Source organism: Rhinoderma darwinii, chromosome 1 (assembly GCF_050947455.1).
Source record: "Rhinoderma darwinii isolate aRhiDar2 chromosome 1, aRhiDar2.hap1, whole genome shotgun sequence".
Classification (NCBI taxonomy): Eukaryota; Metazoa; Chordata; class Amphibia; order Anura; family Rhinodermatidae; genus Rhinoderma; species Rhinoderma darwinii.
Genome location: NC_134687.1, coordinates 111,105,203 through 111,130,510, shown reverse-complemented (window position 1 = coordinate 111,130,510; position 25,308 = coordinate 111,105,203). Strand labels below are relative to the sequence as shown.

The 25,308-nt window shown below is 40.9% G+C and overlaps 1 protein-coding gene across 3 annotated transcripts in view; it reads right to left on the bottom strand.

Annotated features, from left to right (window-relative positions):
* MARCHF1 (membrane associated ring-CH-type finger 1) overlaps positions 1-25,308 on the bottom strand; it is a 312,223-nt gene that overhangs the window by 128,385 nt on the left and 158,530 nt on the right. For 2 of the 3 annotated variants that reach the window (XM_075860277.1, XM_075860276.1), the window contains 3 exons: positions 19,022-19,101; positions 18,012-18,299; positions 5,574-5,754 (listed from right to left, as the gene is read on the bottom strand). In XM_075860277.1, the coding sequence (XP_075716392.1) occupies positions 5,574-5,754; positions 18,012-18,299; positions 19,022-19,101 (549 nt within the window). The remainder of the gene's footprint in view (positions 1-5,573; positions 5,755-18,011; positions 18,300-19,021; positions 19,102-25,308) is intronic. The other variant, XM_075860278.1, reaches the window with a different exon arrangement.

The window sequence follows — 25,308 nt, the reverse complement described above, 5'->3', positions numbered from 1 at the left end:
ACCTCAGACCAGAGCATTAAATTAATTCAGACATCCAACAATACCTCAAAACTATTTCAGACCCCTGACTAGACCCTGAAATGTATTCAGACCCCAGAGCAGACCCCCTAAATGAATTTAAAACCCAGATCAGACGCCCTAAATAATTCAGACACCAGACAAGACTCCCTGAACAATTCAGCCCCCAACAAAAATTCAAACCGTTCCTTAATCAGGAGCACAGCTACATAGTAGTGCAACTTATGTGTGCCAAACACAGCTGTGCCTATGCAATTATGCTAGGAATACCAGTGGCCATACAAAGATTGTAGCCACTGCAGTGCTCATAAAAATGTAGACATTTAAAAAAAAAAAAAAAAAAAAGCTAGCTATGACAGTCAGTGACCATTCAGAAGTGCCAGTCACAGTAGTGCCCATAAATTTTATGATAAAACAAAAATATTGCTTTGGAGCTTCAGTGCTGGTGAAGGCTTTTTGTTCTTAAAAATGTTCTCCAGTACTGAAGCTCCAAGGCAAAGAAATCAAACAGATAGACCAAATCAAGCCCAACGATCAAGCACAATTGACCCTACTGAAGTTACCTTGGACATTTCCTCCTGACGTTGGGTTCCTGTTCACAAGTTTCTGATGCTGGCCAGAATCAAGACCTTTTGTTTTGTGCATCAGCGTATATAATGTCAGTGTCAGTCCTTGTGAGCAAGGTCCCAGTAGTAGTTACTTTGGAGAAAAGTCGGCCTCTTTTCCTCATCTTTGGGACACCTGACGGCAGTACCAGTCGTACTGCCCTGATGGCAGCACTGGCATTAATACTTTCTTTTACAGTCTTTATTGAATCATCACTTTGATGAATACCGACAGGTTTTGTTTTTTTTATAACTGGAATTTAGAACGTTTTAATAATGGAAGTTTGGAGAAAATGCTACACACCTACAGATGTATTATTTGACTTAGTATGCAGAACAATGTTTGCCACAGTAAAATAACAAAAGAACGTATTTCACTGAGAATAAATAATTGTCTTTTTCATTTTAAAAGAGGAGTTACATACCACCCAGCATAACTATTATTAAGCATATAACTCTCAAGGCATTATTTACGTTATTTGTAAGCTGCTAGCATTCTTATAAATGACATGCTTTGTGTTTGTCTTGTTTGATTGAATACTAATGCATAAAAACATTTATTATTCAGAATACATCAATACTGCATGAATGTGACAATTCAGATGACATGTATTTACAGCATTGTGCAGTACAGGGAAGCAAATAAGATTCTCAACAAAAAAGAAGTATGTTTGACTGCTTGTGTTTGCAAAGCAGAAATAATTTGTAAGAAATGGATAATCAAAATGAACATATACCAAACTCATCTATAACCTCATGAAAAATGTAAAATGCAAACATTTCATCTCATATTTTCTGGTCAATTACTGTAATTTATCTCTAGAGAGTGACTGCTGCCTAAAAACACAGGTAATGTGCAAGAGAACATTTGTGCACTAATGCAAGTTAATAGCACAATTGATACATTTTTATTTATTTCATTATGCCTTCCATTCTCCATGGACAACAAAGCAAAAAATCCAGAACTGTTAGGGCATGACCACACGTGGCGGATTTCCTCCGCAACTGTCCGCATCAATGCCGCACCTAATCCGGGTTGCGGATTACGGCTGCGGATCTGCCCAAAATGTGCAGAAAATTGATGCGGACTAGCTGCTGCGGACTGCGGGAAAAGTGCTTCCCTTCTCTCTATCAGTGCAGGATAGAGAGAAGGGACAGCACTTTCCCTAGTGAAAGTAAACGAATTTCATACTTACCGGCCGTTGTCTTGGTGACGCGTCCCTCTTTCGGCATCCAGCCCAACCTCCCTGGATGACGCGCCAGTCCATGTGACCGCTGCAGCCTGTGCTTGGCCTGTGATTGGCTGCAGCCGTCACTTAGACTGAAACGTCATCCTGGGAGGCCGGACTGGAGACAGAAGCAGGGAGTTCTCGGTAAGTATGAACTTATATTTTTTTACAGGTTGCTGTATATTGGGATCGGTAGTCACTGTCCCGGGTGCAGAAACAGTTACTGCCGATCGCTTAACTCTTTCAGCACCCTGGACAGTGACTATTTACAGACGTCTCCTAGCAACGCTCCCGTCATTACGGGAGCCCCATTGACTTCCTCAGTCTGGCTGTAGACCTAGAAATACATAGGTCCAGCCAGAATGAAGAAATGTCAAGTTAAAAAAGCAAGACGCATCCGCAGCACACATAACATGTGCATGACAGCTGCGGACTTCATTGCGGAAATTAGAATCTCCATTGAAGTCAATGGAGAAATTCCGCCATGAGTCCGCCACTGCTCCGCAACAGACAGAGCATGCTGCGGACACCAAATTCCGCTCCGCAGCCTATGCTCCGCAGCGGAATTTTACGCCTCGTCTAAACGAACACTGCGAAATTAAAGTGGAAGTCAATGGAGAAACGGCTCCGCTGCGGATTAACGCTGCGGAGTGTCCGCAGCGGAATTTAAGTGAAATTCCGCCACGTGTGAACCCAGCCTTAGGGTATGTTCACACGCAGTGACCAAAAAGGTCAGAAAATACGGAGCTGTTTTTCAGGCGAAAACAGCTCCTAATTTTCAGACGTTTTTGTAGCAACTCGCGTTTTTCGCGGCGTATTTTACGGCTGTTATTGGAGCTGTTTTTCAATGGAGTCAATGAAAAACTGCTCCAAAAACGTCCCAAGAAGTGACATGCACTTCTTTTTCGCGGGCGTCTTTTTACGTGCCGTATTTTGACAGCGACGCGTAAAATTAAGGCTCGTGGGAACAGAACACCGTAAAACCCATTGAAAGCAATGGGCAGATGTTTGGAGGCGTATTAGGGGCGTTTTTTCAGGGGTAATTCGAGGTCTAAAACGCCCGAACTACATCTGAAAACACTCCGTGTGACCATACCCTTAGGATTCCAATAGGGCATTTTAGCGGACTAGAATATTGCAGAATGTGCTAGTTAACATTTCTGGATTTATATTTATACTAGTCCCAATGGAGATCAATAGGCCCTGTTCACACGAAAATTCTGCCTGTAAAAATTAGCTCCGTTTTTTTAAAGTGGTTTTGCACCACAGGCGTTTTTTGACGTGAATTTTGCCGAGTTTTTTTTTTACTCTCTCTTCAACAGGCAAAGGAAAAAGACCGTGAGCGTCTTTTGCCATAAAATGCGTCAAAAAAACCTGTCGGACGTTTTTTCCATCTCTTCATTTCAATGGGGTTTTGAGGCGAAAAACGGCTCAAGATAAGGCATGTCGTTTCTTTTTTCTGAGAGCGTTTTTTTCTGCTCTCTGGAAAAAAAACAACTCCACCTCCCATTGAAATCAATGGGAGTCAATTTGGGCCTTTTTTTGCCGCTTTTTGCCGCGGTTTCCGCAGCAAAAAAATTGTCGAAAAACTCCTTGTGAACAGGGTTTAAAAGGGGGTTTTCAGCCAGTAAAAATTGATGGCCTATCCTCAGGATAGGCCATTAATAGCTTATGTGTCAGGGTCCGACTCACGGGACCCCGCCGATCAGCTGATTTGAAGGGGGTACAGCGCTTGTACGAGCGCTGCTTCTTATTAATTTCTACTTGCTCACTGTGAATCGCTGACACGGATGTAGCAGTGATTCACAGGTATTGCAGCCTTCTTCTCCGATAGAAGTGAATGGAAGAAAAGGCTGCGATACATGTGAATCGCCGCTACATGTGTGTCTACGATTCACAGCAAGTAGAAATGAAGGGGAAAGAGTTGTTAGGCGGGGGTTCCAGGATTCGGACCCCAACCCATCAGCTATTGATGGCCTATCCTGAGGATAGGCCATAAATTTTTACTGGCTGAAAAACTACTTTTAAAAAAGGACCCATCAGCTCTCCTGACATGTCTGTTTTAGTAAATACTTGCATTATCAATAAAATAACATTTCTGTAACATCTTTTCTTAGATCTCTGTGTTGTGCTATTCCTCTGTTATTCATCCTGGAAATATATGAATAAATTGACAACTCAGCGTTATAATTCCCTTTATCAGTAGGGAGTGATCCTTTTATTATTATTGCAAATATTACAATAATAATTAGCTTCTCAGAAACTAGTGATACATCTACCATCGAGTTATTGATTGAACATGCCAATAAAATGATAAGTTACCATTTGTTCCTGAAAAATTGGCAGAAAGAGACCATCAATATGGCTACACTTTCTATTGCCACTTTTTAAAAAATAGCCACTGCAACAAATAAAAAAAATTCCAATCTCTGTAAGCGAATGAAACATAATTACCAAACTTTGGCTGTTGCTGCCTTGAAGAAGCGGGTGGTGCACGTTGAAACGTGTCGGGGAAATCTATGTGTGCTAACTGAATTTTAACTAGTGTGCTGACTAAATTCAACATAACAAATAAATTTGTTGATATATCCTATGTCCAATCCGTAGGGACATGGGAGATGAAAATAATTGATTGATAAATATAGAAACAAGGTGAAAGAGTTGCATTGGGAACAAAAGAGTTACAGATTCCAATACTATTCCTATGCAAAGAAAAGGGAAGTATAAAAGAACCACGTAGAGAAGAACAGAACTACAGTGATGAGGTATAACGTCAGCACGTGTTTTTAGACATTTATTTTTGTTCTGGACCCTAATAAAGACACACTAAATAAAGCATGAAAATGAAATAAATAATGTTATATATAAACCTATGCACTATTACAGTATGGTTATGATAGTGGGCTCAATAAAAATGTGTCTTTTTGTTAATAATTTTATTGTTTAATTTGTTTTTTAAACATTGCTAAACCTTAGTTATTTTCTTTACTTATTTATTAATTGTCCCATCAGAGGAATGTATTAGAATACCTCCACTGTTGCCTGTCAGGGCCTAATAGGGACTTGATAATAGGATAGCAAAAGGCCTCAAATTTTCATAACAACCCATTGGCACCCCACCTCCACATTGGCACCCACCCTCATTCGTTGACACAATTTGGTGCCGCAGGTGCTATTGACAGACACATTTACAGGATTAAACGTCCAGATCATAGCTATCACCAATCCCACAGCTACTGTGCCTATGCCATCACTATACTGTAAATGTGGCACTGTGCAGTTGAATGGGGAATTTAATTTTCAACTTGAGAGATATGGATGTTTGATAACCGCCCTTGAAAAAATACAGTAATATTTAATAAAATGTATTTTGAGTTTACACAGGTTACCTCTTTGTATGATATCACTGGTTGATTCTATAGTCAGTATCCACACTCCCACTATTTCACCTGTTATTTGTTTATAACTGTTTTCATTTTACACAGTAGAAGAAAGAAAAAATACTCATCCAATTGATTTCAAATTGATCAAAAATATTTTTTGCTACCTATCTTTTGATCTATCTATCGATCGATCGATCGATCGATCGATCGATTGATCGATTGATCTATCTATCTTCCACATCATCTATCTATCTGAGATGGATCTGATGTCACCACACTATTAGCGTTTGTGTTTTTCTGTTAATTTGCATAGACCAATAATTTTGCTATTTTCTTACCTTTCTTAAAGGTTTAAGTTTCGTTTCCATTACAAAATCATATTTGCAAAGTTCACAGCAACGTGTGTCTGAGCTTTTAATCCACTGATGTAGGCAGGCTTGATGTACAAATCTCAATGTTCCTGTACAGTGACACGGTGTAATAAGGGGATTTTCATCATCTCCCTCACAATGGCAGATTCTGAAAAATGCAGCAGAAGTAGTTTACAATTTAAATAATGGCGGAACAGACACTACAACTGCAGCACAACATATTAGACATACTTTTCTTTAATACTTGACTATATCCATTTATAGTATGGATGTAAATGTTTTACTTTTGTATAACAAATGACAGGCATTCTCTTTAAGTTGACTAGCAGATGATGTTGTTTTATGGGTGCATAGGGTTTGATCGCAAATATTTGTAAAATTCGATCTCTTTTTATAATATCTAAAATTCTTGCAGTAATTACAATAAACAAAAACACAAATGTTGTTTACTTTCCCATAATGATTGATGACTGTTTATTTTAACCCCTTCCCTCTTTAGCCACTTTTGACCTTCCTGACAGAGCCTCATTTTTCAAATCTGACATGTGTCACTTTATGTGGTAATAACTCCGGAATGCTTTCACCTATCCAAGCGATTCTGAGATTGTTTTCTCGTGACACATTGGACTTTATGTTACTGGCAAAATTTGCTCGATATGTTCAGTATTTAATTGTGAAAAACACCAAAAATTAGCGAAAAATTGCAAAAATTAGCATTTTTCTCAATTTAAATGTATCTGCTTGTAAGACAGGCAGTTATACCACACAAAAATGTTGCTAATTAACATCACCCATATGTCTACTTTAGATTGGCCTCGTTTTTTGAACATCCTTTTATTTTTCTATGACCTCACAAGGCTTAGAACTTTAGCAGCAATTTCTCACATTTTCAAGAAAATTTCAAAAGGCTATTTTTACAGGGGCCAGTTCAGTTGTGAAGTGGTTTTGAGGGCCTTATATATTAGAAACCCCAAAAAAGTCACCCCATTTTAAAAACTTCACCCCTCAAAGTATTCAAAACAGCATTTAGAAAATGTCTTAACCCTTTACACATTTCACAGGAATTAAAGCAAAGTAGAGGTGAAATTTACAAATTTCATATTTTTCTGCATGAAATGTTAAATACTTTTGTGTCAAAAAAGACAAAAGTATAATAGGTATGATACCTTTATTGGCTAACCATAAAAGTTCTATATGCAAGCTTTCAGAGCACAGAGGCCCCTTCTTCAGGCAGTTTACAAATGAATGACTTAGAAAAAAGCACAACATTTAGATGTTACACAAAGACAATTAGTACATGAGGTGATACATCATTAAGATAAGCCGGGGCAATAAAACTGAGGTTATAGGGGTGATGACTTAGGAGTTAAGGCATCTGGAGTCAGTCTGATGGGGGACGTGACGTGTGTCCATGTAGTGGCTCATAAATCCTGGTGTTAGATTGAGGCCTTGTGTCAATGACTGGAATTTTATCATCATCTTGAATTCCCAAATTTTTCTTTCTCTGTTGTTTTTAAAATGACCCTTCAGAATGAGTACCTTTAAATCTGCCAAACTGTGGTCTGGTCCAGAGAAGTGTTTTCCCACGGGTGTATCCACCTCCTGTTTTATTGTATGTCTGTGAAGATTCATCCTGGTTTGTAGTTTTTGTATTGTTTCTCCAATGTAGATTCCTTTATTGATGCACCTTGTACACAGGATCATGTACACTACATTGGAGGATGTACAGGAGAACGTGCCAGTGATTTTATAGTCCTGCTGCGTGTTTGGTATCTGGATGGTGTTTGATGACCAGATGTTGGTATAGGTCTTGCATTTTCTACTGTTGCAAGGAAAAGTGCCAGTCTCTGATGGTGGTGAGAGGGCACTTCTGACCAGGAGATTCCTTAGGTTTGGTGGCTGTTTGTATGCAAGGAGTGGTAAATCTGGGAATATTTCCTTCAGTTTATTGTCTTTGTTAAATATAGGTTGGAGATCAGCAGCAATTTTCCTCAAGATGTTCATTTGGGGGTTGTATATGACCACTAGGGGAACCCTGCTGTTGTCTTCCTTCTTTTTGTACTCCAGAAGATTGCTCCTTGGAATTCTTGTTGCTCTGTAGATCTGATCATCTATAATCCTTGGATGGTATCCCTGTTGTAAGAATGTATTCCTCAGTGATAGCAGGTGTTGTTTTGTGTCTTCACAGTCTGAACAGATCCGTATGTATCGCAGAGCCTGGCTGTAGATGATGGATTTCTTTATGTGTCTCGGATGGAAGCTGTTCCATCTCAGATATGCTGGACGGCCTGTAGGTTTATGGTAGATTGTTGTTTGTATGGTATTGTCTCTCATGTATATGCTCATGTCCAGAAAATGTATTTGAGATGTAGAGTAGTTGAGAGTGAGTTTGATGGTAGGATGGAACTTGTTGAAGTTTTTATGGAAAGAAAGCAGTTCATGTTCAGAGCCTGTCCAGATTATCAGCAGGTCATCAATGTACCGGAAATATGCTAGAGGTTTAGTTACGCAGGTTGATAAAAACTCTTCCTCTAGTTTGGCCATGAACAGGTTAGCATATTGTGGTGACATTTTGCTACCCATAGCGCTTCCCATACATTGCAGATATATGTCTTTGTCAAATAAAAAATAATTGTGATGGAGTACGAACCTGATGAGTTGTAGGGCTGGCTCTGTCGCTAGATTGTTCTTTTGAAGAAAGTGTTGGCATGCGGCTATGCCATCCTCATGGGGGATGTTAGAATATAAAGATTCCACATCCATAGTTGCCAATATTGTTCCCTCTGGTAGTGGACCTAGAGCTGAGAGTTTGCAGAGGACATCTGTGGTGTCCTGGACATAACTGGGTGTGCACCTCACCAAGGGCTTTAGAAGATTTTCCACCCAGCCAGAAATATTCTCAGTTAAAGTCCCAACACCTGAAATGATTGGTCTCCCTGGATTGCCTTCTTTATGTATTTTAGGTAACATGTAGAATGTTCCCATTCTGGGATTGTCCGGTATAAGGTCCATTAAACTGTCTGATACAGCGTTGAAATTATTGATGATACGGACAAGTTCTACTGTGTATTGTTTGGTGGGGTCTTCATTAAGCAGGGTGTAGTATTTTCTGTCTGAGAGTTGTCTGTGTGCCTCCTGGATATAATCGGATGTATTCAGATGTAGTGATTCTGAATACATCCGATTATATCCAGGAGGCACACAGACAACTCTCAGACAGAAAATACTACACCCTGCTTAATGAAGACCCCACCAAACAATACACAGTAGAACTTGTCCGTATCATCAATAATTTCAACGCTGTATCAGACAGTTTAATGGACCTTATACCGGACAATCCCAGAATGGGAACATTCTACATGTTACCTAAAATACATAAAGAAGGCAATCCAGGGAGACCAATCATTTCAGGTGTTGGGACTTTAACTGAGAATATTTCTGGCTGGGTGGAAAATCTTCTAAAGCCCTTGGTGAGGTGCACACCCAGTTATGTCCAGGACACCACAGATGTCCTCTGCAAACTCTCAGCTCTAGGTCCACTACCAGAGGGAACAATATTGGCAACTATGGATGTGGAATCTTTATATTCTAACATCCCCCATGAGGATGGCATAGCCGCATGCCAACACTTTCTTCAAAAGAACAATCTAGCGACAGAGCCAGCCCTACAACTCATCAGGTTCGTACTCCATCACAATTATTTTTTATTTGACAAAGACATATATCTGCAATGTATGGGAAGCGCTATGGGTAGCAAAATGTCACCACAATATGCTAACCTGTTCATGGCCAAACTAGAGGAAGAGTTTTTATCAACCTGCGTAACTAAACCTCTAGCATATTTCCGGTACATTGATGACCTGCTGATAATCTGGACAGGCTCTGAACATGAACTGCTTTCTTTCCATAAAAACTTCAACAAGTTCCATCCTACCATCAAACTCACTCTCAACTACTCTACATCTCAAATACATTTTCTGGACATGAGCATATACATGAGAGACAATACCATACAAACAACAATCTACCATAAACCTACAGGCCGTCCAGCATATCTGAGATGGAACAGCTTCCATCCGAGACACATAAAGAAATCCATCATCTACAGCCAGGCTCTGCGATACATACGGATCTGTTCAGACTGTGAAGACACAAAACAACACCTGCTATCACTGAGGAATACATTCTTACAACAGGGATACCATCCAAGGATTATAGATGATCAGATCTACAGAGCAACAAGAATTCCAAGGAGCAATCTTCTGGAGTACAAAAAGAAGGAAGACAACAGCAGGGTTCCCCTAGTGGTCATATACAACCCCCAAATGAACATCTTGAGGAAAATTGCTGCTGATCTCCAACCTATATTTAACAAAGACAATAAACTGAAGGAAATATTCCCAGATTTACCACTCCTTGCATACAAACAGCCACCAAACCTAAGGAATCTCCTGGTCAGAAGTGCCCTCTCACCACCATCAGAGACTGGCACTTTTCCTTGCAACAGTAGAAAATGCAAGACCTGTACCAACATCTGGTCATCAAACACCATCCAGATACCAAACACGCAGCAGGACTATAAAATCACTGGCACGTTCTCCTGTACATCCTCCAATGTAGTGTACATGATCCTGTGTACAAGGTGCATCAATAAAGGAATCTACATTGGAGAAACAATACAAAAACTACAAACCAGGATGAATCTTCACAGACATACAATAAAACAGGAGGTGGATACACCCGTGGGAAAACACTTCTCTGGACCAGACCACAGTTTGGCAGATTTAAAGGTACTCATTCTGAAGGGTCATTTTAAAAACAACAGAGAAAGAAAAATTTGGGAATTCAAGATGATGATAAAATTCCAGTCATTGACACAAGGCCTCAATCTAACACCAGGATTTATGAGCCACTACATGGACACACGTCACGTCCCCCATCAGACTGACTCCAGATGCCTTAACTCCTAAGTCATCACCTCTATAACCTCAGTTTTATTGCCCCAGCTTATCTTAATGATGTATCACCTCATGTACTAATTGTCTTTGTGTAACATCTAAATGTTGTGCTTTTTTCTAAGTCATTCATTTGTAAACTGCCTGAAGAAGGGGCCTCTGTGCTCTGAAAGCCGCATATAGAACTTTTATGGTTAGCCAATAAAGGTATCATACCTATTATACTTTTGTCTTTTTTGACACAAAAGTATTTAACATTTCATATTGTCTCTGGCTAACACGGTACTACACAATTTTTTACTGTACTTCGTGGAAATATTTTTCTGCAGAAATACATTTTTAATACAATTTTTTTTATAAAACAGAAGGTTTTACCAGATAAATGCAACTCAATATTTGTTGCCCAGTTTCTGCAGTTTTAGGAAATATCCCACATGTGGCCGTAGCGTACTACTGGACTGAAGCACCAGCCTCAGAAGCAAAGGAGCACCTAGTGGATTTTGGGGCCTTATTTTTGTTAGAATATATTTTAGGCACCATGTCAGGTTTGAAGGGCTCTTGCGGTGCCAAAACAGTCAAAATCAACCAAAAGTGACCCCATCTGGGAAACTAGACACCTCAAGGAAATTATCTAGGGGTGTAGTGAGCATTTTGACCGCACAGGTTTTTTACAGAAATTATTGGAAGTAGGCCGTGAAAATTAAAATCAACATTTCTTCAAAGAAAATGTAGGTTTAGCGATTTTTTTTCTCATTTCCACAAGGACTAAAGGAGAAAAAGCACCGCAAAATTTGTAAAGCAATTTCTCACGAGTAAAACAATACCTCACATGTGGTAATAAACGGTTGTTTGGAGACACGGCGTGGCTGAGAAGGGAAAGAGCGCTATTTGGCTTTTGGAGTTCACATTTAGCAGGAATGGTTTGCGGAGGCCATGTCACATTTACAAAGCCCCTGAGGTGACAAAACAGTGGAAACCCCAAACAAGTGACCCCATTTTGGAAACTATACCCCTTGAGGAAATTATCTAGGGGTATAGTGAGCATTTTGACCCCACAGGTTTTTTGCAGAAATTTTTGCAAGTAGGCTGTGAAAATGAAAATCTACATTTTTTCAAATAAAATGTAGGTTTAGCTAATTTTTTTTCATTTCCACAAGGACTAAAGGAGAAAAAGCACCATAAAATTTGTAAAGAAATTTCTCCCGAGTAAAACAATACCCCACATGTGGTAATAAACGGCTGTTTGGACACACGGCGTGGCTGAGAAGGGAAAGAGCGCTATTTGGCTTTTGGAGTTCACATTTAGCAGGAATGGTTTGCGGAGGCCATGTCGCATTTACAAAGCCCCTGAGGGGATAAAACAGTGGAAACCCCCCACAAGTGACCCCATTTTGGAAACTACACCCATTGAGGAAATTATCTAGGGGTATAGTGAGCGATTTGACACCCCAGTTTTTTTGCAGAAATTATTGGAAGTAGGCCCTGAAAATAATAATCTACATTTTTTCAAAGAAAATGTAGGTTTAGCTAATTTTTTCTCATTTCCAAAAGGACTGAAGGAGAAAAAGCACCACAAAATTTGTAAAGCAATTTCTCCCGAGTAAAACAATACCCCACATGTGGTAATAAACGGCTGTTTAGACACACGGCAGGGCTTAGAAGGGAAAGAGCACTATTTGGCTTTTTGAGATCACATTTAGCAGGAATGGTTTGCGGCGGCCAAGTCACATTTGCAAAGCCCCTGAGGGGACAAAACAATGAAAACGCCCAAAAAGGGACTCCATTTAGGAAACTACACCTCTTGAGGAATTCATCTAGGGGTGTAGTGAGCATTTTGACCCCACAGATGTTTCATAGAATTTATTAGAATTAGGCAGTGAAAATAAAAACAGTCCTTTTTCTTCAATAAGACGTAGCTTTAGCGCAAATTTTTTCATTTTCTCAACAAATAAAGGAAAGAAAGAACCCAACATTTGTAAAGCTATTTCTCCCGAGTACGGCAATACCCCATATGTGGTCATAAACTGCTGTTTGGGCAAACCGCAGGGCTCAGATGGGAAGGACCGCCATTTGGAGTGCAGATGTTGCTGGATTGGTTTCTGGGCACCTGTGGGCCCAAAACAGTGTAAACCCGCCAGAAGTGACCCCATTTTGGAAACTACACCCCTCAATGCATTTACCAAGGGGTGTAGTAAGCATTTTAACCCTGCAGGTGTTTTGTAGAAATTAGTGTGCGCTCAATGTTGCAGAGTGAAAATGGGATTTTTTTCCATAGATATGCCAATATGTGGTGCCCGGCTTGTGCAACCATAACGAGACAGCCCTCTAATTATTATGCGGTGTTTCCCGGTTTTAGAAACACCCTACATGGGGCACTTAATCTTTTGTCTGGACATACGACAGGGCTCAGAAGTGAAGAGTACCATGCGGAGTGGAGGCCTAATTTGGCGATTTACAAAGTATTGGTTCACAACTGCAGACGCTCAGATGTGAAATAATAAAAAGAAACCCCTGATAAGTGACCCCCACTATGGAACTGCACCCCTCAAGTCATTGATTAAGGGGTGTAGTGAGCATTTTCACCCCACAGGTCTTTTCCATAAATGAATGCACTGCGGATGGTGCAAATTAAAAATGTATATTTTTCCCTAGATATGCCATTCAGTGACAAATATGTCATGCCAAGCTTATGACGCTGGAGACACACACCCCAAAAATTGTTAAAAGGGTTCTCCCGGGTATGACGATGCCATATATGTTGAAGGAAACTGCTGTTTGGGGACGCTGCAGGGTTCAGGGCCGAGGGAGCACCATTTGGCTTTTGGAGAGCGGATTTTTCTTGGTACTATATTTGTTTGAGTATTGCTGGTGTTTTATAATGTGGGGGTACATGTAAGCGGGGCGGAGTATATAAGGGGCATAGGTGGTATAAAAAAATAAAAATAATCCATAGATGTGTGTTACGCTGTGAAGCAATCCTTTCTGCACAGGCCGGTGTCGCACTGATATATGGCATCCTTTCTTATCCCCCTTTTGGTCCACACTCCGCGCCTTTGTAGTTTGGGGAATTTTGCTGGGAAATTATTATCCTGGTATAATACGGGCACCGTCGCTTCCAGCGGATATGTTTGGGCTCTCCCCTTCCTGGTTCCCTAATTTTAGGTCCTTGATAAATCGCCTCTTGAAACAGAAGAAATGTTCCCCTCGGGCACAACTGCATATTTTTTTATTTCCTGACTTATTGGAGCCATAACTAATTTTATTTTTCATAGACGTAGCGGTATGAGGGCTGGTTTGTTGCGGAACGAGCTGTAGTTATTATTGGTACCATTTTGGGGTACATGCGACTTTTTGATCACCTTTTATCCTATTTTTTGGGACGCCAGGTAAACAAAAAAACGCAATTCTGGCACAGCTTTTTTTGTTTTTTTTATACAGCGTTCACCACGCATTATAAACTACATGTTCACGTTATTCTGCGGGTCAGTACGATTCCGGCGATACCTAATTTATAGCACTTTTTTATGTTTTACAACTTTTTGCACAATAAAGTAACTTTTGTAAAAAGAATGTATTTTTTCTGTCGCCAAGTTGTGAGAACCATAACTTTTTAATTTTTTTTGTCGACGGACGTGTATGAGGGCTTGTTTTTTGCGGGACGAGCTATAGTTTTTATAGGTACCATTTTTGGATACGTGCGACTTTTTGATCACTTTTTATTGTAATATTTGTAGGGCAAAGTGACCAAAAAACAGAAACTCTGGTAACGTTTTTTACGGGTTTTTTTTACGCTGTTCACCGCGTGCAATAAATAATATAATATTTTGATACCTCCGGTCGTTACGGTCGTGGCGATACCAAATACATATGGTTTATTATTATTTTTCAGTAATAAAGGACTTGATAAGAGTAAAAGGGGGATTGTGTTTTATTTGATTACTTGAAACTTTTATTGTTTTCAAACTTTTATTTTTTGCACTTTTTTTTACACTTTTTTATACTTTTTTTACACTTTTTCTCAAGTCCCACTAGGGGACTTGAAGGTCCAATGGTCAGATTTATTTTTTTCTAATACATTGCACTACCTATGTAGTGCAATGTATTAGATCTGTCAGTCATTCACTGACAGCAAGCCGTTTAGGCTTCGCCTCCCGGCGGGGCCTAAATCGGCTTCCGTAATGGCAGAGCAGGAGACCATTGTGTCTCCTGTTGCCATAACAGCAGTCGCCAGTCCCGATTGCCTGTCAGGGCTGGCGATCTGCTAGTAACCGCTACGATGCAGCAATCGCTTTCGATTGCTGCATCGAAGGGGTTAATGGCAGGGATCGGAGCTAGCTCCGGTTCCTGCCGTTACAGGTGGATGTCAGCTGTACAGTACAGCTGACCTCCACCGCTGATGACGCCGGATCAGCTCCTGACCCGGCGCCATCTTGCCGGCAGCTACGGAAGCCGATCAGGCTCCGCCGCCGGGCGGATCTTGACCGGCTTCGGTGCTAGGCAGACCGGGAGGCCAGTATTAGGCCTCCGGTTGCCATTGCAGCCACCGGAACCCCGGCAATTTCATTGCCGGGGCTCCGATGAGCTGCAAACACCTTAAGTGCAGCGATCGCGTTTGAGCGCTGCACTTAAGGGGTTAATGGCGGGGATCGAAGATAATTTCGGTCCCCGCCGTTACAGTCGGATGTCAGCTGTAAGATACAGCTGAGATCCGACGATGATGGCACCGACTCAGCTTCTGAGCCGGTGCCAAACGTTTGACGTACATGTACGGCATTTTGCGGGAAGTCAATGCTTTCCATGACGTACATGTACGTCAAATGTCGGGAAGGGGTTAATATGATGATGCACAGACATTTTTACAAGGTTATTCAAAAGTTTCCATGGACAGGAAATAGAAGGCATTCAAAAAAATAAAAAAAACCCTGAAGACTGGCATTATTGCCCATCCTGACCCATCACAACTGCATCTTTATTTTCATAGATCACTTATAGAAATTAATGCTTAAGCCTGATTGGTTGCTCTGTGCAAACGGGCAGCCGCAGTGTGTCTTACAAGGGTACTTCTATAGCAGTTGAGGTATGCATTATAAAGAATAATGTGCCCTCTACTATAAATTACTAAGAATTACATGACCTGTATAAATGTACTCAGCTTGCGGCTTCATGCTTTTTTACTGTCATCATGCAACTCATAAGTGACTTATAATATTCCTTTAATCTACATTACAATCATATTAACCCCTATAATTAACTATTCATAGACAAATAGAGGCTGGCAAAAAAATGAAGATTATTTTTTTGTAGCATTGTAAACAATCAAAGAATTTTGGATGGAGTTGCAAAATTGTCTTTATGTAGACACCCTAAGGCTCTTTATCCTATCTTGAGGAGCACATACACATTAGATAGTGCATTCAACTGATTTAGGGGGGGATCTGCCAACATACTGATGTGTATTAAGGCCCCTTAATTGTCCCATGATTGCAGATGTCTTGGGAACATGCCTGATCCTTTTTTCTGCCGGAAGATACGTCTCTGTCAGAAATGAGTATTCAGCTAACAGCTATCTTATGTAAATATCCAGGTCTAGATTTTTACAAATAGCAAATTAAAGTTACCGCTATTACATACCTTTTACAATATTCAGTTGGGATGACATTCTGTGTTATTGACAACTGTGAATGTATTAATTACTATTTCCAGTTTTTATGTAGACTTTCTACTTTATGTAGAAAACAACAATTATAATAATGGGAGAGAATCTGTGCATTTTACAAACTGATCAGTGAACTGTTGAAATGGTTAACATTTCATCTTTAACAAAATTCACAGGTGGGGTGTGGCACTACCGACAAGGGCGGCGTGTGCCACTATCTACAGGGGATGTCATTATCTACAGGCATGTGTGGCACTATCTAGAAGGGGGGCTGTGTGGCACTTTCAACAAGGGGGGCTGTGTGGCACTATTATTGTGTGGAACCTAAAGGGGGGTACTATTATTGTGTGTGGCACCTAGAGGGGGCATTATATCCATCTGGTGCACTATAAATGGTGAGTTTTTCTTAGAGGGTGGGCAATAGGTGGGGGACTGCTATAAATGCGAGGAGAAAAAGATGTTTGTGTTGCAAATTCTGCAGAGGCAATTTGTAGCCGGGAGACGACGTCATGGCATTCTGAGCCGGATGAAGAAGAAAAGGAAAAAGTAAATTACTCCAATCTGAGAAGACGTCATCGGTGAGTCTCTGTATTTCATTTTACTGTATGAAAGGGGTTTTTCCATCTTAGATATTTATAGCATAACCACAGGAAATGCCAAAAATGTCTGAATGTCCAACTCTGGGAAAGGGAAATAATATTAAGAAATTGCTACAGAATACAGACAGAGGCTAGTGGAGAAAGGGTCGCGCTTGTGTGCAGCTCTCTCTATTCTGTTGTATGGTTGTTATGGAAAAGCTGTACAGCACTTGCTTGACTGTTTCCAGAATTCCCATTAAACAGAATAAAGTGAGCTGTGGGCACGCGCGGCCCTCTCCCCACTAGTTTCTGTCTGGCCTCTGCCACCAGTTCTCGATATAGGTGCGGGTTCCAAGAGCTGGGACCCGCATCTAGCAGACATCTTTGGCAATACCTGTGGATATGCCATAAATTTCTAAGATGGTAAAAATCCTTTAAGTTATATGGTCTTGCTGTGTAGGACTGGTGTCTACCACTATATTGTCACTATGTGGTGGTAATATTGGTATTTGGTTTACTACACATATTTTACTACACACGTTTTATTGGGCTCCCGTCCGACACCTTTTTTGTAGTAATATAATCCTACCTCAACCAATTAATACATTTTGTTAACATGAAAAATTATACATTAATAGATTCTATTTCAATATGAATTACTCTTCCAAATTCTGTCGAAATATTTAATTTAAATACATATCCTTGAATTATTTTTGACAACTTGACAGAAGTGATTGACATGTTGAAAACAATATATCTAGTCTACATTTTAAATACTGAATTTATTTTTCAGAAAATTGTAGTATTCTAGAATTGACATCTTTTGTTTGTATTCTATCGTGTCTACTATTACTGTGACACTGTGACACTGGCCACTTTCTGTATGATATGATATTTTATTCATGTTTACACAGTGGTCAAAATAAGGAGTGCAGCTATAGAGTGTGCAGAGGTAGCAGTCACACCCATGCCCTTGTGCCTTCGAAGAACCAAAGCTCCCTCTGCCACATATGAAGACACCAGTATTATAAATGGCACATGGTACCTGTTACAGATTTTGCATTGGGCACATGAGCTCCAAGATACACACCTAACTGAAATTGTAATGCTTTTATGAGGTTTAGGAACAGAATTTGTATGAGCTGTAAATAAAAATAAGCAAATTAAGGATAAAAAAAATGAGTTGCCAACAAAAATACTACAGTTGAAGACTGACCTGCAAACTTCTAAATCATCATCCCATTCATCACAGTTAACAGGTGTAGCAGTACTCTCATAGTGGGCAGCAGGGACTGGCGCCAAGGTTTTTGCACCAGCGCCTTCCTCCCTTACATTTTTCTTAATAACTTTATCTTCTGTACAATTACAATGACACTTCTGGGTATCAGTACAGCACGATTTTCCTCTTCTTTTTCCTCTTCTTTTCGGATATCGCTTTGTTTCTACTGATGATCCAGATGATGTGGAGATGCTGGATTCTTTGAATTTTGATGGTTTTCTTCTTCTGTAGTAGGAGGAATTGTTGGCAAAATTACTAATGTGCTGCTGCTGTTGTTGCTTCTGCTGTTGTTGATGATGATGATGATGATGATGATGATGATGACGATGAGGTTGATTTAATTTTTGTACATTTGAATCTATCGAACTAAGAGGAACCATTTCAATGGCATTAGAGTCTGAAGAACCATCATAATTTTGGTGTGATTTATACTGTTTTCTTCCTTTTTTATGGGGTTTTGGATTTTCTATTTGTCTTACTCTTGTAGCCCATTGTTTTTCATCTGTTGAAGAGTCTGTGTCAATCACATCTAGTTTTTGTGTTGCTTCAATAAGTTGTGTGCTTCTTTGCTTTGCTGTTTGGGCACAGGTGGAGCAACTTGCTCTTTTACGCCTAATCCTTCTTTTTACTTGTTTTCTATCATACTCTCTACCAGAACGTGCAATTGGCATGACAGGTGTAGTAGGGTTAAAGTCATCTTCTGAAACATCAAGCAAGGCAGTTCTAAAAATATAAATCCATGACCAAAGGACATGCAAAAATAATGAAAGAAAAGAAAAGATGAAAAATAATGATATATGGAGCAACAACATAAGAATATGCATGAAATGATGAGAAACTAGGTGCATAGGGTTGTTAATTAAATAAAGAAAATAATTATATTATAGTACCTCAAAGTCACTACTCGTTTTGTCATTTAGAAATTGTACATCATACTGTTTACGTACCTACATATATCCTGAGTTGATGGACAGACAGATGTTTGTGAGTGGCTCCTAGGGGCTGTACCTGTGGTTGGACTGCTTGCCTAAAAAATAAAAAAAATAAACATGTTATAGCACTTGGCCATTTGTTGAGGTATACGTTATACTTGTGTACAAATTAGCATTTCTTGTTGTATAGAACAATCTGTATATATTTATTAATTTATTTACTCACTTAAATGGTTTAGGCAATTGTTTACTTAATAGGGAATAAGTATTAGGTATCCCTTCCCTCCGCAGCCATTTTTCATATTTCAAATTTTCGCTTTTTCCTCCCCACCTTTCAGAAGCCATAACTGTTTTATTTTTCCGTCAATATAACTGTATGAGGGCTTTTTTTTGCGGGATGAGTTGTAGTTTTTTACGACACCATTTAATGTTTGATATAATGTGCTGGGAAACTGGAAAAAAAAATCTTTGTGGGGTGAAATGGGAAGAACAGTGATTCTTCCATTGTTTTTTGGGTTTAGTTTTTACGGCGTTCACCGTGCAGTAAAAACAACACGCTAAATTTATTATAAAATAACGGATATAGCAAATTTATATCGTTCTTCTTATGCGTTACTACTTTTACAAGGAAAAAAAAAGAATTGTTTTGTGTCTCCATATTCTTAGCACCATAACTAGTTTTCCGTTGATTGAGCAGAATGAGGGCTTATTTTTTGGGGGCAAAGCTGTAGTTTCTATTGGTACCATTTTGGGGTACATTACTTTTTGATCACTTTTTATTTCATTTTTTTTGTGAGAGATGAGGTGACAAAAAAAAAACAACGATTCTGATAGTTAAAAAAAATTTACGCCGTTAACGGTGTGGGTTAAATAATTTTATATTGAAATAGTTCATACTTTTAAAGACACGGCAATACCAGTTATGTTATTTATTAAAACATTTTTACATTGCTTTTGCATAGGAAAAAGGTTTTATCTTTTTACTTTTAATATTCGATTTTTTTTATATATCAAGAAAAACAGGATTTTTGTACTTACCAGTAAAATACCTTTCTCATTTAATTCACTGGGGGACACAGTACCATAGGTATAGGCCGCTGTCACTATGAGGCTGACGCTAGGTAAATATAAGAAAAATGTGTGGCTCTGTCCAGTAGGCTGTACCCTCTGCTGAGCACTCAGCTCCCCAGTTTGTACCAAGAGCTGTAGGAGAGCAGAGAAGGTTTAACACAAAATGTTTCCAATGAGAAAAGTAACCTCAAGAAGCCCAAAAATATAACAATAAAGAAATCGTGTGGAATCTGTGTCCCCCTGTGAATTAAACGAGAAAGGGATTTTACTGGTAAGTAAAAAAATCTTCTTTTCTTGTTAAAGTATTCACTAGGGGACACAGTACCATGGGACGTCCTAAAGCAGTCCCTTAGGGTGGGAAAAAAAGAATCATAGCCATGCGAGTAGCCTAAACCACGACTGCTTGCAATACCATCTGACCCAAACTCAGAGACTTTGGCAGAGACCAAAGAATGGTGCCGGTAAAACCTCGAAAAAGTATGTAACAAGGACCAGGTGGCAGCTTTACAGACCTGAAAGGCAGAAGCCTGATGCTGCACCGCCCAGGTGGCCCCAACGGCCCTAGTAGAATGAAAAGTGACCCGGAACGTTTGCTAGTCTTAGTAGAGTAGGCTTTTTTAATGCCCAACCGTATCCAGCTAGCAATGGTGGCCTTTGAGGCCAGGCCATCCTCAGAAACAACAAATAGGGAGTCCGACTTCCAGAAGCACTTTGTAGCTGCAATGTAGACTCAAAGGGCTCTAAGGACATCCAAGCAATGTAAGGCTCATTCTCAAGGATGAGAAGGTTTAGTATAAAATGAAGGAAGGACAACGTCCTCATTAAGATGGAAGGAGGAAACCACCTTAGAAAGGAAGAATGGCACCAGTCATAGCACCACATTGTCCCTATGAAAAAATGTAAACGGAGGTTTGCAGCACAATGCTGCCAGTTCAGAAACTCTACGAAACTTCCTGCAAAGGTTCAAAGTGTGATGCCTGCAGAGCATCAAGGACCAGATTGGGTACCCAAGATTCCAGAGGAGACCTATAAGGAGAAGCACAATGTGCGACTTCCTGCAAATAAGTCTTAATTGAAGCGGGGAAAGCCAAAATGTGATGAAAAAGAATAGATAGGGCTGAAACCTGCACTTTTAGCCAATCTGAGCCTTGATCCGAACCCACCTGGAGGAAAGCCAGAATTTGCGGGATAGAAAAAATGATACTGATGGGATTCACACCACTTAAAATAAGCCAAACAAGTACGATGGTAAATCCTTTGGGATTGAGTCTTCCGGGCCTTAATCATGGTCTGAATGACCGGATCAGAGAAACCTTTGGACTTCAAAACTGTGGTTTCAACAGTTAAGCCATTAAACGCAGCTGAAGTAAAGCAGAGTGGAACACTGGACCTTCGGAAAAGAGGTCGTGCTGCAGAGGAAGTGGCCACAGGGCGTCTGCTAACAGAGCATGAGATCCGCATACCAAGCTCTGCGAGGCCAGTCTAGGGCCACTACAATGGATGGGATTCCTGCGTCCTTGACCCTTTTCAGCACTCGAGGCAGAAGTGGAAGGGGCAGAAAAAGATTAAGGAGGTTGAAGGATGACCAGGGCTGAACCAGAGCCACTGCTCCCTTTGGCCTTGGGGTCCCTGGTTCTGGTGATGTAGTCCGGGCACTTGTGATTGAGGTGAGAGGCAAAGAGATCTACATCCTGGAAGCTCCACCGAATGCAAATGCAGTGAAAAATCTCTGGATAAAGAGACCATCATCTGGGATCCAGGCTTTCTTGACTAATCCGCCTCCCAGTTGTCTATTCCTCAGATGTGCACTGCTGAAATTGCTGAGACATTTTGTTCTGCCCAGCGAATGATCCTGGCGGATTCCTTTCATACACTCCTGCTCCTTGTACCTCCCTAATGATTGAGGTATGAGACTGCTGTAGAATAGTCTTTCTGTATCCGCACTGAAAGACCCTGGAAATGAGATGTCCAGTGAGACAGGGCCAGGAAGATGGCCCTCAGGTCCAAGATTTTGATCTTGAGCTGAGCTTCCGGGTCGGACCAGGTGCCCTGGACTGTGAGGCAGCCAAAGACCACCAAACTGACGTCTACTCTGATGACTTGCCAGTGGAGAGTTGTGAAGGGTTATCCCTGAGAGATGTTGGGGAAAGACATCCACCACACCTGCTCCTTCTTGACTGAAGGTGGCAGACTGATCATAAGATCAAAAGGAGTCTGGAGACTTGTCCTAACTAGATAGAATTGCCAGCTACAGAGATTGGGAGTGAAATTGAGCAAATGGGACTGCCTCGAAGGTTGAGACTATCGTTCCCAAGACTTTCATGCAGAATCTGATTGGGCAAGGAGCTTTCCTGCAGAGTAATGTCACTCCCTTTCCGAGAGTGGTGATCCTATCCTTGGGTAAGAATACCCTGGCTGCCTGTGTATCCAGGACCATCCCTAGAAATTTCATTCTCCGAGAAGGAGTGAGAGGTGACTTGGTGCAATGCTGAGACTGTGCAAGTTGTCCTGTTTGGATGGTGCCTTCCCCAGAAGATCGTCCAAATATGGGATAACCACTATCCCCCTTGATCTGAGGAGAACCATGAGCACCCCTATGACCTTGGTGAAGACCCTTGGAGCCTTGGCTAGCTGAAGGGGAGGGCCACAAACTGCAAATGCTCGGAACCTACTTCAAAGCGCAGGAAATGCTGATGTACTTGAGCAATGGCAACATAAAAATAAGTATCCTTGATGTCTATTAAGGACAGGAACTCGTTGACCTCCAAGGAAGCGACTACCAATCGCAGAGACTCCATGCGAAACCTTCGAATCTTCACATGTCGATTTTTTTACGTTTTAGATTCAAAATGGGTCGAAGAGATCCGTCCTTCTTTTTTACTGAGAAAAGGTTTGAATAAAACCCTTTGAACAGTTCTGGAGTTGGTACTGGGACAATTACTTCTTGATGGAGGAGACTTTGAATGGCTTGAAAAAAAGCTTGGGTCCTGGAGGCGAACCGAGGGGGTGTTGACAGGAAAAATCGCACTGGAGGGCGAGAAGAAAACTCTAATTTGTAGCCTGTCGACACAACCTCCCGCACCCATGCGTCTTTGATGTTTTCCAGCCATGTCTCCTGGAAGGAGAGCAGCCATCCCCCCACCCAAGGGAGCAGCTCGAATGAGGGCGAATTTTTAGGCTGTGGAAGTCAGCTGTGCTGGAGCAGGTCTAGCAGGTCTGTTGCAGGGCTGCCAGGAGATTCTAGACCGGAAGGAAGGTCTCTGCGTTCAGAAGAGACGGGAGTCACGTGAGTTCTTCCTCTGACCTGGGGCCGAAATTAACTAAACCATCTTTGTCTTGTGACTGAGGGAACTGGTCATCATCTTTGATGACGTTGCAGAAGTAAAGTACTCCTTCGTCCTGTAGCCTCTGAAATGATTTGGACCTGATAAGGTCCATAAAGGAGATCCTGGGTAAATGGAAGGGCGAAAACCTTCTTCCTAGAGGCACTGTCAGTATCCCAGTTCTTAGTCAAACTGGCCCTGCGGACAGCTACTGCATTAGCCATGGCCTTAGCCAGCCTTTGGGCAGATTGGACGGAGACATTACAGATATATTTAGACATCTGCAAAAGCTGTGCAGCTAGCAGGGAAGTATCTACTTGAGAGTCCCCTGAATTAATGGCGTCCTGTAGTTGAGTAGCTAGTTTAATACTAGCCAAGCTAACCCAACATGCTGGCAAAAAATTGGTCTGACTGAAGCCACGACCGCGCTCAAAGTGGCTTTTGCCATTGACTCCACTTTGGCATCAACTGGATCCTTTAAGGCGGAAGCATCTGCAACCGGTAAGGTAGTATTTTTATAAAGCTGGGCCATGGGGGCATCTATCTTGGGGTGAACTGATCATTTGGCAATGCACTCATTAAAGAAAGGAAACATATAGTCTGCACTCTGGGAAACGTGCATAGACCGGTCAGGGTGTTTCCATGCATCAGAAAACAATTTGTCAAAACCCTTATGATCTGATCAAAATTAAAATAAAAAATCTAGAAGAATTGCCTGCAGTGCAGGACATGTCTGCCTCCTACGGACACTAGGCTAAAACTGAGGAGCTGAACGCTTAGCAGATGGTATAGCATGGGCAGAGCCACACATTTTTATATATTTACCTAGTGTCAGCCTCCTAGTGACAGCAGCCTATACCCATGGTAATGTGTCCCTCAGTGAATACTTAATTGAGAAAACTTTATTTAACTGAGTTTAACTTTGTTTATTAGTCCCCCTAGGGGACTTGAACCAATGATCGCTTGCATGATATACTGCAATACTAATTTATTGCAGTATATTGGCATTCTAACAGGCTCCTATTAAGCCCTGCTGGAGGACTACAAAGATGGAAGACCCATGGTGCCATAACAACCATGGGCTGCTTCTAATGGCATAGATGTCATTATTGACCGTGGCACTTAAGGGGTTAAATTAGCGTGATCGGGAACCGCTTGTTATTCTGTAGTGACGGCTCGAACATACAGCCTATGCTCTCGTCTTATGAAGCAGGCTCGGCCCGTGAACCCGCTCCATACTCACCGACACAACCTCCGCCATATATATATATATGGCAGATGTCAGAATGGGGTTAAGGGCTCTTTTACATAAGCGTATTACTGCTCTATAAAACCTCCAAGTTGTACAGAGTTGTAATATGGCAGCCATAGTAGTGCATGGGATCCTACTGTACTATTGCATGCCTGACATTACATACAGAGGTTTTCTTCTGTTAAAATGTTTGCATCCTCCAACAGACGCTTAAATATTGTTCCCTAGTTGCAGGGACTCTGTACGGTACCTCTGTACAGGCTTCGTAAAAACATGACTCTGCTGTGTGCATGCCTTAAAGGTGTTAGGTGTGGACTAAACTTAATAGCAGTGTACTCACTGCAGTATGTGAGTACACTCGCTAATATATATTCTGGTCCCCTGTCGTGCTTATTCTGAGATTTTCACACATTTTTATAGCGTTGCCGGGAAACAGAAGTCTAGTTGCACAGCCTTCTTTGATGACAATACGACTCTTCGTCATGTGACCGACCCCGTTGTACTCTATGTAATCGATGTACTACTGCTACTACTTGTACATAGAGTACAGTGGGGCCGACAACATGACGAAGAGTCGAATTGTTATCAAAGAAGGATGTTCAACTAGGCTTCCGGTCCCACAGCAGCGCTATAAAAATCTATGAAAGTCTCAGAAT